At 30.1% G+C, this 16094-nt stretch overlaps 1 protein-coding gene across 1 annotated transcript; it reads left to right on the forward strand.

Moving 5' to 3' along the window:
* The first annotated feature begins 1804 nt into the window (after window positions 1–1804).
* LOC111316072 (uncharacterized) lies at window positions 1805–4269 on the forward strand. Its single transcript, XM_022918087.2, has 3 exons — window positions 1805–2055; window positions 2207–2350; window positions 3963–4269. The coding sequence occupies exons 1-3, from the start codon at window positions 1891–1893 to the stop codon at window positions 4110–4112; spliced, it is 459 nt and encodes a 152-aa protein (XP_022773822.1). The 5' UTR covers window positions 1805–1890; the 3' UTR covers window positions 4113–4269.
* The last annotated feature ends 11825 nt before the right edge of the window (window positions 4270–16094 follow it).

Here is a 16094-nt window from a genome sequence, read left to right on the forward strand (position 1 = left end):
TTTTCTCTTCTTTTCTCTTTTTCTCTCCCCCCCCCTTCTCTCTTTCCTAAAGGTGTAAAAAGATACAATTATGCTCATTAGCTACTCAGTTTGATTAGAGAAAAATTCTAATTCAATTCAATCATTGTCAAAATGAGCTTGAGCTCAAGTAGCTAAACTTATTGAATGAGTCAGGTTCAAGCATTTTAGTGTATAGCTCGAGCAACTCGTGAGTCTATTCAAACTTTTTTATTTTAATTAGTAAATTTCAATTTTACCTTTAAATTGTCAAAACCTTATCTGCAAATGCTTCCTTTTTCACTACTTCCGGCATCCTTAATGTCTAAAAAAATGATTTCAACCTAAACTAATAGATGTTTTCTCTTTTTTTACTACATCAACACTCTATTCATTTGTGAAGCAAATCAATCTTCATCAACTTTCTTTTCTTTATAATTTTACTCATACAAACAAGGGCTCAACCAATGTCATATGAAGGCTACAAAACTGAAAAACCAAATCACAACATTAATACCACTTTTGATTGTAAAAAAGCTTCAGAAAATTTTATGAAGGACAAATTTGGAAAAGCAACCTTTCTTATTTCTATCAAGTATAAAAAGTTAGGCAATGATGATGCAATGTGTAAATAGCGAGAGCACCACCAAAATGATAGGTTCTAATATGAATTAGGACAGAATAGGAAAGAATCTCATTCTCTAGAGATTGAGCCAAAATACCTTAAAGTCATAAGCTCGGCATATCTAGGTTCAAAATGTAGATTGGATTGAAATTATAGATTTGCAAAAAAAAATTTCGTTGCTTTTTTGTAGCATCATCTGTAGCCTGACTTTGCTAACTTCATTATTTCTAATAAGGTTTTAAGAATTATTTTTATTATGATTCGAGCTTGCTTGAGTTAGGATTGAGCTTTATCTCAAATCAAACTTGCAAAATAGAACTTAATTGAGCTTGAACCAAGCTTCAATTTTCGATTCGAGTTTGAGCATGACAGTGTACTAACTTGACTCTAGTACACCCCTACTCTTTCCTTCTCTCTTCCTGATATTTTCTTTATGTTTTTTATTTTTTATTTTGACTTGATAATAGCTAATTTGATGATGATTGGATATTTATGAAACATGGCAAGATTTTATTAAGTATTCATTTTTAGGGATGTCAATCTTACCTAAATTTAAAGGAAAATCTGATTTTTTCCCCTAATAGGGATGATGATAGATATTAAATTTTAGAGATGTGGATGAGAATAGATATAATTTTAAATTTTTTATTGGAGATAGATATGGGAATAGGTAATATAACATCCATCTCTTACCTTATATATATTTATAATTTAATAAATTAATTTTTATGTAATAATATTAATTTTATTTTTGATTTATTAGAACTAATATATTTGTATTTAAAAAAAATACATATTTATTAAAAAATTACTTAAATGTGTAAGATGAAATTTAAAAAAAAAAACTAAGAAATAAATTTTATTTTTTATTTTTTAAAAAAAGTCACAGATATAAGAATTACCTATATATATTAAATACCAAGGAGAATGAGGATGTGAATGAATTTGAATATGAATAGGTAAACTATAAAAAAATAAAGATGAGGATGAAGATGTAGAATAGTCTACCCACTTTATACTTTAGCTATTGACATCTCTCTTCGTACTATATCAATCACTTAATTTACGGTAATAATATGAAATATCAAAATATAAAAAAAAGTTGAAATAGCAAAATAAGAATTAGTTTTTAAAACATTAAACTGAAAAAAATCTATAATACTTGGCCATTTCACGTATTAACGCTACTTAAAAAGATACATGAAATAAGAGTGGGAGACACCTGACAACTGGGTGGATTTTAGTGAGATCGGGAACGACCTAAGAAGATGGAGGAGGAAAAAGTGAAGGGATACATAGAGAATTCAGCCACCATCGAAGGAGATGGACTGCCTTTGAGATTCTTCGAACGCCTAATCATGCATGGTCTACGCGTTGATCTCATCGAAACCGGTCGCGTCGTTTGCTCTTTTAAGGTCCATCCTCGTCTGCTGGTAATTCACTATGAATCATCATTAATCAATTAATTAGAGCATTTCAATACATGGGAAAACTCAGAATTAAGATGTTCGAAGCAAATTATCATTGCTTTCAAATTCTAGATTATTATTATTATTATTATTCTGGTATTGTTTATTGCCAAAGAACGGTGGAAATTACTTGCATGGTGGGGTCACAGCGACACTTGTGGACTTGGTTAGCTCAGCCGCGGTATACACTGTCGGAGTTACCTTCACTGGAACTTCAGTTGAGATAAATGTTTCTTTCATGGATGCTGCTTATGCTGATGTGAGTATGCTCTCCTGCTTTTGTTTTATCAATTTTCTCTTTCTCTAATTGACCTCCCAAAAATGGAATACAAAAGTAAAAAAAAAAAAAAGGAATTACTGGTGTCATGTGCACATTTTCATGGTAGATAGGCAACGTTGCCCCTTGATCAATATAATATTGTAAGACATAAATTCCTCATAAAGCATTCACTATTTAAATAATTGTATTATTCTTCAATCCTTACCACGCCTCTGCTTACACAGGTATACCTATTTTATAACAAAAATTTTTGCTTGCTCAGCTTCTTTATTTTATGTGCACATATAGATAGGACTTTGAACCAGGTTTGAAATTTTATGTAGGAAGTGCCATACCATTGCTAATTGCTACTCAAAAGTTTGTGTTTTTGACAGATTATTGGTTTTGTTAACACTGTGTTTGCAACTTGAGTTTCTGCTCTAAATTCCCTATTGATTTGTTGAGACTTTTCCCACCACTTTTTGAGTTTTAATCAGTTCCATAGCTGACAAACTAGTTACTGGAGGTAAACTTTATGTGAATTTGTGGATCTTCTCTAGTTGTTATATCCTAAAATCATTATAGATTGTTATTATTGAGAAGCGAACCAGATATCTATACATGATGTGGGATTATGAGAACCCACAAGGCAATGAAACACTTAAAGGGGCACTGGAGTTTGCTTCGCTATACTCTCGCCAGAGGCCAAGTTAGTGGGAAAAGCTTAAAGAGTGTTTGACAGAATGTCTGAACAGTAACTAGAGAGGGACTCTCGCCATAAAGAATGCTGTTGTACCTTTTGGAAAGCCTTGGCCACCAAGTGTGGGCTGTCAAGATTGCTTTGCATGTCTTAATTGTAATGTAGAACAAGGTGCAACAGGAGAGATAAAAAGAGGGCCCTTTTAGTGCCCTGGAAGGACCCCTATTTAAGAGTTAAAGTCTCCCGCTGAGAAGAATGTTTTCACTCTGAAGAATTTCACGTTAGAATCTTTGTTTGTTGGAAATTTCTTTTGGTTTCTTACTATCTTCTTTCTGATGGTCAATGTGTGTTTGAAATTCATCAGCTTGAGAGTTACGTTTTTCCTTTTTCAACTTTTCTTAGCAAATTTACCGTACATATCTTTAAAATATGAACTGAAATTTATTGTGGTGATCTTCTTCAAGCCCCTTGCGTTTCACTGTCCGGGACAAGGCAGGAAGAGAAAAACAAATAAGAAAGCCGGAAGGGAGGGGGGGTGTTGCAATGTGATTATGAATTTTACAGTACAAGAGTTACAGAAAAATACCAATTCAACCACCTTTTCTTAATCAATGTACTCATTTCTAGGAGATAGCCTTTCTTCTTTGTAAGCGACACAAGTATATCATATCTAGATTTATTAGTTTTGCTCTCAAGTTATTAAATAAGCAATGGTGAAAGCCGACAACTACTGACCATCAAAGACTGGAACCTTGTATTTACTTCTTTTCTTTTCCATGTTTTGAAAAGAAAAAAAGAAGTTTTATTTGCTTCTCTTTGTGGAGCTTAAAATAGTAGTATAAGCAAGAAAAGGGTAATGTTTCTGAATTAAGGAATGTCTTTATAAATTTGCAAATGTTATTGCCTATGTAGGAGGAAATTGAGATAGAAGCAAGGGCATCACGTGTTGGGAAGGCTGTTGCTGTTCTCAGTGTTGAATTGAGGAAGAAAGATACAGGGAAAATTATTGCTCAAGGCCGCCATACTAAGTATCTTCCTCTAACTCTACCAAGTAAAATGTAGATAACATTTGAATTTGAGTGATTTGGAACCAATAAAATGAATTATTTCATATGTATTCAGAAATATGCTACTGATTATTGCTTTTATAAGACACCTGAAATTACTTTGTACTTCCTCTATCTTGTCACAACTTGCCTTAAATTGCTTACTATCATTAATCGTTACATCTTGGATCTTTTCAGTAGTTGGTTTTTCTTATGCATGAATATGCCATGTTGTTGGGTACTAAATAGCGTAAAAAAGAACAATGGTTTTTCTCGGGTAAATATCATTGAATAAGTCTTCAACTTTGATTCGGAAGTTTGTAAAATTAAGGTTTGATCTACTATCAAAACAGGGGAGAAGGGCATTCGTGGCTGTTGCTAGACCATTAGCGATTCAAGGTTACGTGCAAGATCACTGGGTGACGACAAAATTTGTGTAGGAGGGGCCAACACATAATATTTTTAATCTAAGTATTAATGTATTATAGAAAAAGAGTAAAAAATAAAAGAAAGTAAAAGATAAATTTATTATTGTATTATAGATTAATATTATATTTTATTTTGTAATTTTTATTTCATTGAATTTTGTTTTTTAACTTTGATTTTTGCAGCACAGATCTTGGCTTTATACCAAATTCTCAAGTAATATTTATATACACTAATTTATTTGAAATTATTATAACTAAAATAAAATTAATTAACACACAATGTCAAATACTTTTAGAAATATAAAATAATAATGGATTTATATAAAAATTTTAAAAGTATAAGTCATTTTTATATAAAAAAATTTTATTCAAGAGAGTGTTTTTTATATATATTTTTTTCATATATAATTGTTTTAGAAATAATTTTTTATGCAAGTTCAAAGGAATATGATCAAAGTTCACTTCTAAGATGTCATAATTAATTAAATTCATTCTACAAGGAATGATAAAATGTGTCACATAATTAAATAAATTTATTCTACAAGCAGTGATAAAATATGTCACATAACTTCTAAGAATAAAAAAATTTTGATAACTTTACAAAATATAAAATCTTTGCATCATACTATCAAAATTAATCTAAATCTAAGAATTTGATCAAAAAAAACTCAAACTGTCAAATAAGACATACCTGATCAAACTAAGATGGACAAAATGTAAAAAGTGTATATTTAGTTTTATTATAGAAATTTTATTTCGGTATTTAAACTAAATGAATTTACATTTTCTTCCAGAGTTTGTACAAGTTTTTTTTTTTTTTTCTTTTTACTCAGTTGTTTGATTACTAAGTAGTTCTCTTTCTTTTTTTCGATTATGATTTTCTTTCTGAAGTCTTTTAATTTTTTGAAAAGTTTTTAAGTTAATTTCAACCAATGTCAAAAGAAATTTTTTTTTTTAAACAATCAAAATATATTACTGAAGAAGATCATTGCATTCAGAGTTAAGCATGCCTTGGATTACGGATGGACAATCCCCGATCCATAACTCATCAAAAGCATTGTCCAAAGCATGTCTAGCTAAGCAGTGAGCAATCTCATTTGCATTTCAGTTGACATATTCCACCTGAAAAGATCTGAAAGTTCTGCCTGTGGTCCTCACATCATCTAGAATATTTCCCAGGCTAGAAAGTTCTTAATATCCTTGCTGCCACCCCTTCACCCGTTGCAACGCATCACCTTCAAGAAAAACACAATCCACTCCTAAAGCTTTGGCCAATTCCATGGCCTTAGCCGCAGCTAAGGATTCAACAACAATCGATTCTTGCACATGTCTACCTTTGCAGAAACAGCCCCCATAAAATGTCCTCTGTCATCCCTTATAATCATCCCAATTCCCCCCATTCCTGCAGCCACATTTAAAGCTCCATCAAAGTTTAATTTCGCATGTCCTCGAGGTGGTGCCTCCCACTTAGCAACCGATTCTGTAGAGCGTGATTGCTGGGTTTCGTTTACCTGCCTGTATTCGCACAAGTAGCTTCGAGCAAAGTGGAGAATCATCTATGCCATGCGTTGGGTTTCCTCTTTAACAACTTGGTTCCTGGAATTTCATATTGCCCAGCAGAGCACCAGTCCAGTTTCCAAGTTTCCGGTATCCAATGCATTACCTATTTCTTCGAGCCAACCTCTTCTGGCTGACAAGTTATGATGCCTCCACATGGGATCTAAACCACTTCCTACGTGGACACCCGAAAAATTTTTTAATAATAAAATAAGTTTCATTCGCGAAATTAGATTTTAATATGAAATTATGGGCCTAGTGATTAAAAGTTTAAATACAAAAATTCTCGACATTGATCTAATTTTGATTTTTAATTGGAATTTTAATTTTTAATTTATAAGTGGGTTTTTTGTTTTTAATTTTAATTTTGTTTTTCTTTAATTTTAGGTCAAAGTCAAAAGCAAAAAAAATACAAAAAAAGAATTAAAAAATTAAAAGAAAAATGTGAGATTTGTTTATGCTAAAACCTTAGATTCAATTCTGTCCTTGAATCCAATCTCAATTATGAATTAATTTTGAAAAACTTGATTCCCAATCTTCATGCAAAAAGAAAAGATAATATAAAATACTAAATTTCACAATTTCTCCTAAATTGGGTAAAATTTAAGAATTTTCAAACTTAAAAGGGATTCTACACCTATATAAGAACCCTTTAATATGTGAATAAGGCACAAACAATAAGCACAAAAAGCACTAAAACACTCGTAATCATAACAATTAAAATTTTTTGGGCTTTTATTTTTTTAGCAATCTTAAGCTTTTGGAATTTTCAAATTTTGAGATTTCGTTTGAATTTTTGAATTCCTTTGATTTTTCTAGATTTTGGTTGATTTGAAATTTTATTGAAGTTCCTAATTGCTAAATTTGATTATGAGTTTGTTTAACTTACTAGGATTGTTCTAGAACCAAGATTGAATATTTGGTTATTTTTGGAATTTTTTTGAGTTTTTTGGGTTTTTTCTTGAAATTTTCGATGGTGTTTAAATATTCTAATGAAATCATGGTGGTAAGAGAGTTTTTACTATGGCTGGTTTCTGGTTTCATTTAACTTTCTAGGGATTTAAGTTTTTTGACGACTAAATTTTGGTAAAGTCATCGGATTTTGAGTTTTTCTTGACCGACCGATTGAATTTATGTTGAATCTAGAGAGAAGTTAGAGAAAATCAAATTATAGAGAGAAAAAGTAAGGCATGTTTAAGAAAACAGAAGACTTTTTTTTTTTTAGCTTTCATATGAGTGCTAAATGACACCATTTTAGCAAGCCCCAATCTAAGTCTAAACCCACATTAGATCAGCGCTCCAACTTGGTAAAGACCCGACCCAATTGCAACATTTTCTTTTTCTTTTTTCATTTTAATTTTATTTTTAATTTCTATTTTATTTTCTTTCTATTTTCTAATTTTTTATTTTATTTTATTTTTTGTTTTGTTTTATTTTCTATTTTTAATTTTAATTGTGTGATTTAATTAATGTGATGAGGCAAAGACAAAGAAAAAAATAGTTTATTTCTACATGATGTTTTTATAAATTTATTTTCTTAAATAGTATTTATTATTATTATTACATGGTAATTAATATATTTGCATGATTATTTATTATATTTCATGATTACACATTATTTGCATGATTATTAATATATTTATTTGCATGATTTATATTATTAATTGCATGATTATATATTTAATTGCATGGTTATTTGCATTATTATTAATATATTTATTTGAATGGTTATTTGTTAATTATTATTTATTATTGCATATTCTATATTTATCGAATGATATGATATTATATATTATTGCATGATTGATATTATATTTGCATGATATTTAATTACATTGTAGACACCCCATTTTGTCCAGGAATATTTTTTCGAAATTAGGCTTCAATCGTAATTGAGAGATTTTTAGGATTTAATTTCAGAATCAATTAGCATTAAAAATGATGTAGAGGGATTGTCGGGATTTAATTTCATAATCAATTCACATTAAAATGATAGGGAGAGATTTTTGAAATTTAATTTCAGAATCAATTCTCATTAAAATTGAAATCAAACAAAATCATAGATTTAAAGGGAATTGATTGGACATGAATTCCAATATAAATCTGTGATCAAAATAAAAAGGGGCATTCAAAAAAAAGATTATGCAAAAACTCTTGAGAAAAAAAGAGAAAATTTGTTTAGCAACCAAGAGGTTTTATAAAGTTCTGGGTTTGGTTTGTTTAGATTTTCTAGAATTGGGATTTGATGCTCTAGGGTTTGAATTTCTATAGGATTTTGCATTCTGAGGATTCCTAGGTTTAGCTTTCTAGACAATTTGTTGGGTTTTTAGAAATTCTCTATTAGCTTTTGGGATTTATTCATCAATTTTTGGAAAATTAGTTAGAGAAAAGATAGAAGAATAACTGTTTTAGAAAGAGAGACATACTCAAACACTTCTGAAGAAAAGCTTGAAATTTGAGGCATCTAAATCTGTGTGTTTTATCATGCACAACCCGACCTGATCACATGTATTCTCTTTCCCTTTTTCACTCCATTTTCTATTTTGATTCTATTTTTCTTATTTTGTTTATTTTATTTCGTTTATTGTTATTTACTTTTATTAGTTCTTATTTTAAATTGAAAAAAAAATACATTACTTATTATTATGATTTTTTTTGTACTTATTTATGAAATAAATAAAAAACCTTTTTCAAATAAGTTTAAAAGAATAAATAAAAAAATCATTTTTAAAATAAAAATCCTTACAAAATAAATTCATGAATTCTACCAAACTATTGGTGAATTTTCATGGATCTAATTTTTAAAATGGAATCCACCAAATTATTGGGAAATTTCATAAATCAGTTTTTTAAAAAATTAAAAAATAAGAAAATAATTTTTATTCTCTAAACTATTGGATGATTGCTTCATAAATTAAGTCTTATCAAACTATTGGGAGACTTAATGAAATTCTTACAAATTTTTACAAATCTTTTGGTAGTAAAATCTCACCAAACTATTGGGAGATTTGCTTCAAAGTAAGTCCTACCAAATTATTGGAAGACTTTACTGATTTTCTTGAACAAAATATTATAATAAATCCGATGACGGAGCCTCTTTAAAATATGACACTAGTCTCCATAATACTCTTGAGGTGAGAAAATTACCTTAAATTGCTACCAAACTATTGGGACAATTTTAAGATAAATTTTCAATACTAAATATTTTGGTAAAACATAAACATTTTTTAGGCTTGGATAATTTGAAATTAAATTGGTACCATCCTAGGATGGGCACTGTAGGGGTGCTATAACCTTTCCTACACATAACCATACTCTCAAACCTAAAATCTGATTTTGTAGATTAGAATCTACTTTTGGTAGTCAATCACACCTAAATAAAAAAGATTGGTGGGAACTCCTCTAATCTATGTCTAGCGGTAGGTCCATAGATCTATACGTTATGATAGTTTGGCGACTCCGTTGAGGACATTGAAAGTCAGGCTAGTAAACGATTTCTTATTATCCTAGCCTTGCTTAATAAATTTGATATTTTTACTTCTTTTCATTGCTTACATTTGTTTAATTATTTATTTTTTACTTTTTTTCATTGCTTATACTTGCTTAATTATTTATTTATTATATATCTATCATTCATTTGTATATACATAACATAAACTCTCCCCTAGCTTTACTTTTAGGAGAAAGTGAAGTACTTATGCCCTCATGAGATTCTAGTTTCCATATGGGCCTGCGAAACACTCCCACTAAGATTGAACCTGTTCTGCTTGTAACTTATGTGGGTGAGGATTGGGGTGCCTTACTAGTCTATGATGGACTATGATGTAAAGAACAATTTAAGAACTTTTAAAAGTAATCTAAATCGTATATAGTTAACTTTAAGAGCCTAACTATAGAAAGAGTCGTGTCTTTCCACCTTTTATAGCTAACCCAAAATTTAAGGTCATGTTGTTATTTTACTTGCTTTATAGTATCGAGGTCACTAACTGATTTTCTTGTCTTATTTCTTTTCTTTTTGTGTATATTCATAAACATACATACAGATTACATATTATGCTTACTAACCTTTTTTTTTATGTATACATTTATGCATCACTGCATTCATTCACATGCATAATCTGATGGATCCATGAACATCATTCTAAATTTACACCGTAATTATGGAAAATCAAGGTTCAAAGATCGCTAAACCTTAGTACTACATTTGGGCTAAAGCCAAGAAGATAGAACAAGACAATGCGAATCAATTTGAGAGGTTAGCAAAGGCCCAAAAGATCATAGAGGAAAAGTTAAGTAAGATCCTCGAAGCTTTGGAAAAGATAAATAAAAGAAATGGGGTGAAAGAAGATGGTTTGCATAGAGTTACCAAATCACCATATCTACTAGGTTTTGATCCATATCAGACCTAAACTATTCCAAGTCTTCAACCACAATAGGCTGTATTTTTTAATTACAACTATTCGAGAATGACTTATGCACCTACTTATAAAAATGTCTAGAGTTATAATAGTCTTATTTTCATTAAAAAGGCAGTCAAGCCCATTTAACTCCCTACTCTAGATGAGACAAATGAGAAAAAAAAGCTATAGATGATTGTACCCTCAAAAGACTCTAAGATCAACCAATCTATGAGCATGATTGAAGAAAGATTATAGGTTGTAGAAGGCATTGATTTTTATAGATCCATGGATGCTCCAACCTTTGTTTAGTTTCAGATGTTATGATTCCTTCGAAGTTTAAGGTACCAAAATTTGAGAAGTATGATGGTAATTCTAGTACCAAATGCCCTATTACGTATACCCTAATGTATTATCATAAAATGCCAGCTCACACCAAACAATGAAAAGCTTTCAAGACAGTTTGATCGCGTCTACTGTAAGATGGTATGTCCAGTTGGATAGGATTCGCATTAAGTCATGAAATGATTTGACTCAATCCTTCGTCAACCAATATCGTTACATCATAAATATGGCCCTTGATTACCTTTCGTTACAAGGGATAAAAAAAAAACATCTGAGTTTTTTAAGGAATATGCCCAAAAGTGATGAGATATAGCTACTCAAGTCCAACCACTCTTAACCAAAAAAAAATGATGATTTTATTTTCAAGTACTTTAAAGTCACCTTATTATGAAAGATGATAAGAAATGCAATAAAGAACTTTGTTGATATGGTGATCTAATGAGAGTTTATTAAAAATGCCATAAAAAATGGCAAACTTAAGGAAGGAAAAATTGACAGTGCCAAATAAGATGGGATGCTTAAGAGAAAGAAGATAAAGCCTATACGGTGAGTTTTGAAAGGTAACAATCTAGAAGTTATGCTCGATATCTACCATATGTTCATCCTGTTTACTATCTAACATCTAATAATGTTGTGCAAGTTTTTTACCAGTTTTATCTCCTAACCATGAATAATATTGCTCTAAGTCTTTTTCAATCAGCTTTTCAAGCACTTGTATATGGCCTCATCCTATTACTACACTAGTTTCAAGGTTTAACAATCAAGCGAGTGGTTCAAAAAGATTTAGGGGTAATCAAGAGAGAGCTTGCATTGATCCTATTCCTATAACCTATACTGAGCTATTTCCAGAATTGGTCAAAAATGAACTAGTATCCCCAGTCTTTTTAGAGCCATTGAAGGTACCCTATCCAAATGGTACAATGTTAATGCCACATGTGATTACCATAATAGGAATATGGGTCACTCCTTAGAAACCTGCCCTACTTTCAAGCATAAGGTGCAAAGTTTGATTCGAGTAGGCTCAATAAGCTTTAATGAATTAAGAGAGCTGAATATCCACAAAGACTTTTTACCCAATCATTCAGGGGTATGACTTCAGAAAGGTTACTTGAAATTGATTATCATCTTAGGATTTCTTAATAATATGGGTCTTTTTTGTGTGCTTGGATTTCATTTTATTTTTCATCATTTTAATAAATATGACAAATTTGATGCATTTTTATGACATTTTGTCTTTTGTGTGAATCATCATTATTAATTTTTACCTTCTTATACCTCTTTCCCATTCTTTGTTTTCAAATAATGAATGTTCAGATAGTCATGATGATAATTCAAGATTTAATTTTGAAAATATCATTCATGATGATTTGATTGATAGATGAAGATTGTTGATTCATGGGGACTATTAGATAAAATGACACATTTGAAGAAAAATTTCAAAAATGATGCAATACATGATCCTTGTAGTTGTTCACAAATCTACTCATAGTCAATTAATGTTTTTCGTTAAGAGTATTCATGTTCAAAATGATAAATGGCCATCTCTTTTCTATCCTTCAAAAACAAAAATCCCTTGCTACCTATTTGAGCTTATTAAAATTTTTTTTTAAAAAAACCCTAACCAATGATCATCTCCACACTGGGGGGCAAAGTCAAAAAGTTTGTAATTTCAGGGGCAAAGCCCTTTTGTGTTGAAATTTTCATGAAAAAAAATAAAGAAAACAAAAACAAAAAAGAAAAAAAAATTGATGGGGCAAAATGCCAATATGCTTCATCCAAAAAAAAAAGCAAAAAAGAAAAAAAATATTGATAGGGTAAAATGTTAAAGTGCCCCACATGAAAAATGATCTTTGGTTTGATTACACTTTAAATACAATTTGAGACTATTTTACCCCTTTATTTGGTACCCTTTACCCTAGCCTACGTTACATTCCTTAAAAATCCATTTTGATCAAATATGAATACTTGATTTGGAGAATCATGAATTGAATTAGAGCAGATTTACCGTTAGATTATGTGAAGCTTTGATCAAAGTGTCATTGATGAACAAAGAGGGAAAGAGGAAAGAAAAATTAAGAAAAAGTGTGCAAAAAAATGCAAAAAAAAAGATAAAAAAACAAAAAAAATTACAAGAAAAAAGTTAAGAAAAACAAAAAAAAGAAAGAGGAAAAAGAAAGACTTAAACTGAAAACCCGAAAAAGGCAGTTTAAGTGAAAATAAAACTTGAAAAAAATAACTTCATGTGAAAGTCCCTGAAATAAGGATGATGATAAGCTTAAAGATTGAAGATATTAATAGAATGTGTTTTTGAAGGATGAATTTGAGTTTGAATTTAAAATTGTTTGAGCAATTATTATTTTGGATGTTAATATCCTATTTGAATGAATCACAACATTTTGTCTTTGTTCACCCTTAGAGGTGTTCTTAGTCATACCTTTTGCTCTTTCAATAATAAAAACATATTTTTCTTATCCTTCACCAAATGAGCATTCCTTGAATGAACCAAAGAAATGTATCATGCCTGTCATTGATTTGAATGATGGCAAATAAATAAATGACATTTTTCATAAAAAGTTTTCCATTCTTTTGAAAGAAATCCAAAATGAGATAACTGAAAGAAACATGAGAATATGATTTACAATGCGGCAAACAAGGTGACCTAATTCAGTGATAGATTGGTTGACACGACCTCTAAGTTGTGATCAGATAAAAAGAATAACATAGATCCATTGATAAAATCTGCTATGAGATTATTTACACCAAGAAGCTAAGAAAAACTGATGGAACCTTGAGAATCTTGTCACCATAATTAAAATTTCATGACATCAGCATTATATACATTATGTTTACATTCGCATCCTAGATAAGACATGCATTTGCAACATCGCATTATCAGTAATCACGCATTTCGATCTCGATTCAATTTTTATCATTTTTCTAACCTTTGTGAAACTTGGAATCTTATGAATCTTTCATTCTTGCAAACTTGAAATCTTTGCGAATCTAAAACCTTTGCAAAACTTGAAATCTTGTGAATCTTTCTTTCTTGCAAATTTGAAAGTCCTTGCAAACCTTGTATCTTTGTGAATCTAGAACCTTTGTGAAACTTGGAATCTTGTGAATCTTTCATTCCTGTGAATCTAAAATCTTTGTAAATCTATAACTTTTGTGAAACTTGAAATCTTGTGAATCTTTCTTTTTTATGAATATGAAAATCCTTGCGAACCTTGCATCTTTATGAATCTATAACCTTTTTGAAACGTGAAATCTTATGAATCTTTCTCTCTTGCAAATCTATAAGTCTTTGCGAACCTGAAATCTTTATGAATCTAGAACTTTTGTGAAACTTGGAATCTTACGAATCTTTTTTTCTTGTGAATATGAAAGTTCTTGAGAACCTAAACCTTTGCGAATCTAAAACTTTTCCAAATCTTAAATCTTTGTTAGACTCGAAATATTGGGATCTTTCAAATTCTGTTATGAAACCTCACAAAATTTTGAAAGTCTAAATTGTGAATCTTTGGATTTAAAGTGAAAATTTTGAGCTTCATTTTTTGACTCCTGATTTTGTCCCATCCTGGTCACTCGATCTTGGCTCGATTTAGATCATTTCTTATAACTCGTGGTTTCATTCTGGTTATTCATCTTTGATCTCGACTCGATTTTGGTCACTTTCAGACTCGTAACATCATTCCAGTCATCCAATCTCAGTTCAGGTCAGATCATTTTTTAACCCGCGACATCGTTTCCATCATTCATCTTTGACTTTAACTCAGTCTTAACTACTTTTAAACTCATGGCATTATCTCAGTCATCCAATCTCAGCTCAGCTTAGATCATTTTTCAACCTGCAACATCGTCTTGATCATTCATCTTTCACCTTGACTTGGTCTTGGTCACTTTTAGATTCATGACATTTTCTTAGTCATCTGATCTCGGCTCATGTCAAATCATTTTTGACCTGCGGCATCGTCCCAGTCAATCATCTTCGACCTTAACTCAGTCTTAGTCGTTTTTAGACTCTCAATTTCTTCTCAATCATCCGATTTTGGCTCAATTCAGATCATTTTATTTTTTTGACTCATAGTTCAAATTCGATTACCTGTTTTGACCTTGGCTCAGTCCAGATCATTTTATTTCTTGTTTTGCAATTTAATCTCGATCATTTTGGCATACTTTGATTACTTTTTATATCTCAGCTTTCATACCTAAACAAAATGGATGTCTTTTATCTTTATGCAATTCTTGTTTCACAGAAAATGCACAAATAGGGACAGCTATAGACATTCCATTTTGTTAGGGAATATTTTTTTGGAATTAGGCTTCAACCATAATTGAGAGATTTTTAGAATTTAATTCCAGAATCAATTGGCATTAAAAATGATATGGAGGGATTGTCGGGATTTAATTCCATAATCAATCACATTAACATGATAGGGAGAGATTTTGGGATTTAATTTCAAAATCAATTCTCATTAAAATGGAAATTAAACAAAATCATAGATTTAAAGGGAATTGATTGGACATGAATTCCTACATAAATCTGTGATCAAAGCAAATAAGGGGCATTTAGAAAAAAGATTATGCAAAAACTCTTAAGAGAAAAAGAGAAAAATTTGTTTAGCAACCAAGAGATTTTAAAGTTCTAGTTTTGGTTTGTTTAGATTTTCTAGAATTGGGATTTGGTGTTTTTTAGTTTGAATTTTTGTAGAATTTTGCATTATAGGGGTTCCTAGGTTTAACTTTCTAGACAATTTGTTGGGATTTTAGAAATTCACTATCAGCTTTTAAGATTTATTCATCAATTTTTGAAAATCAGTTAGAGAGAAAATAGAAGAATTATCATTTTAGAAATAGAGACATACTCAAACACTTTTGAAGAAAAGCCTGAAATTTGAGGCATCTAAATCTGTGTTTTATTGTGCACAACCCGACCCAATCCCATGTATTTTCTTTCCCTTTTCCACTCCATTTTCTATTTTGATTCTATTTTTATTATTTTGTTTATTTTATTTTATTTATTTTTATTTACTTTATTGGTTCTTATTTTAAATTGAAAAAAAATACATTACTTATTATTATGATTTTTGTGTACTTATTTATGAAATAAATAAAAAACCTTTTTCAAATAAGTTTAAAAGAATAAATAAAAAAATCATTTTTAAAATAAAAATCCTTACAAAATAAATTCATGAATTCTACCAAACTATTGGAGAATTTTCATGGATCTAATTTTTAAAATGGAATCTACCAAATTATTGGAAAATTCCA

This window comes from Durio zibethinus, chromosome 24, assembly GCF_047325235.1.
Source record: "Durio zibethinus cultivar Kanyao isolate XHJ-2024 chromosome 24, ASM4732523v1, whole genome shotgun sequence".
In the NCBI taxonomy this organism is placed as follows: Eukaryota; Viridiplantae; Streptophyta; class Magnoliopsida; order Malvales; family Malvaceae; genus Durio; species Durio zibethinus.

Bases quoted from the DNA above. Each gene is read 5' to 3' on its own strand.
- LOC111316072 (XM_022918087.2), top strand. From the start codon at position 1,891: ATGGAGGAGGAAAAAGTGAAGGGATACATAGAGAATTCAGCCACCATC. The intron at 2,056-2,206 runs GTAATTCACTAT...TTATTGCCAAAG, and splicing joins AGGTCCATCCTCGTCTGCTG to AACGGTGGAAATTACTTGCA. The intron at 2,351-3,962 runs GTGAGTATGCTC...TTGCCTATGTAG, and splicing joins TGGATGCTGCTTATGCTGAT to GAGGAAATTGAGATAGAAGC.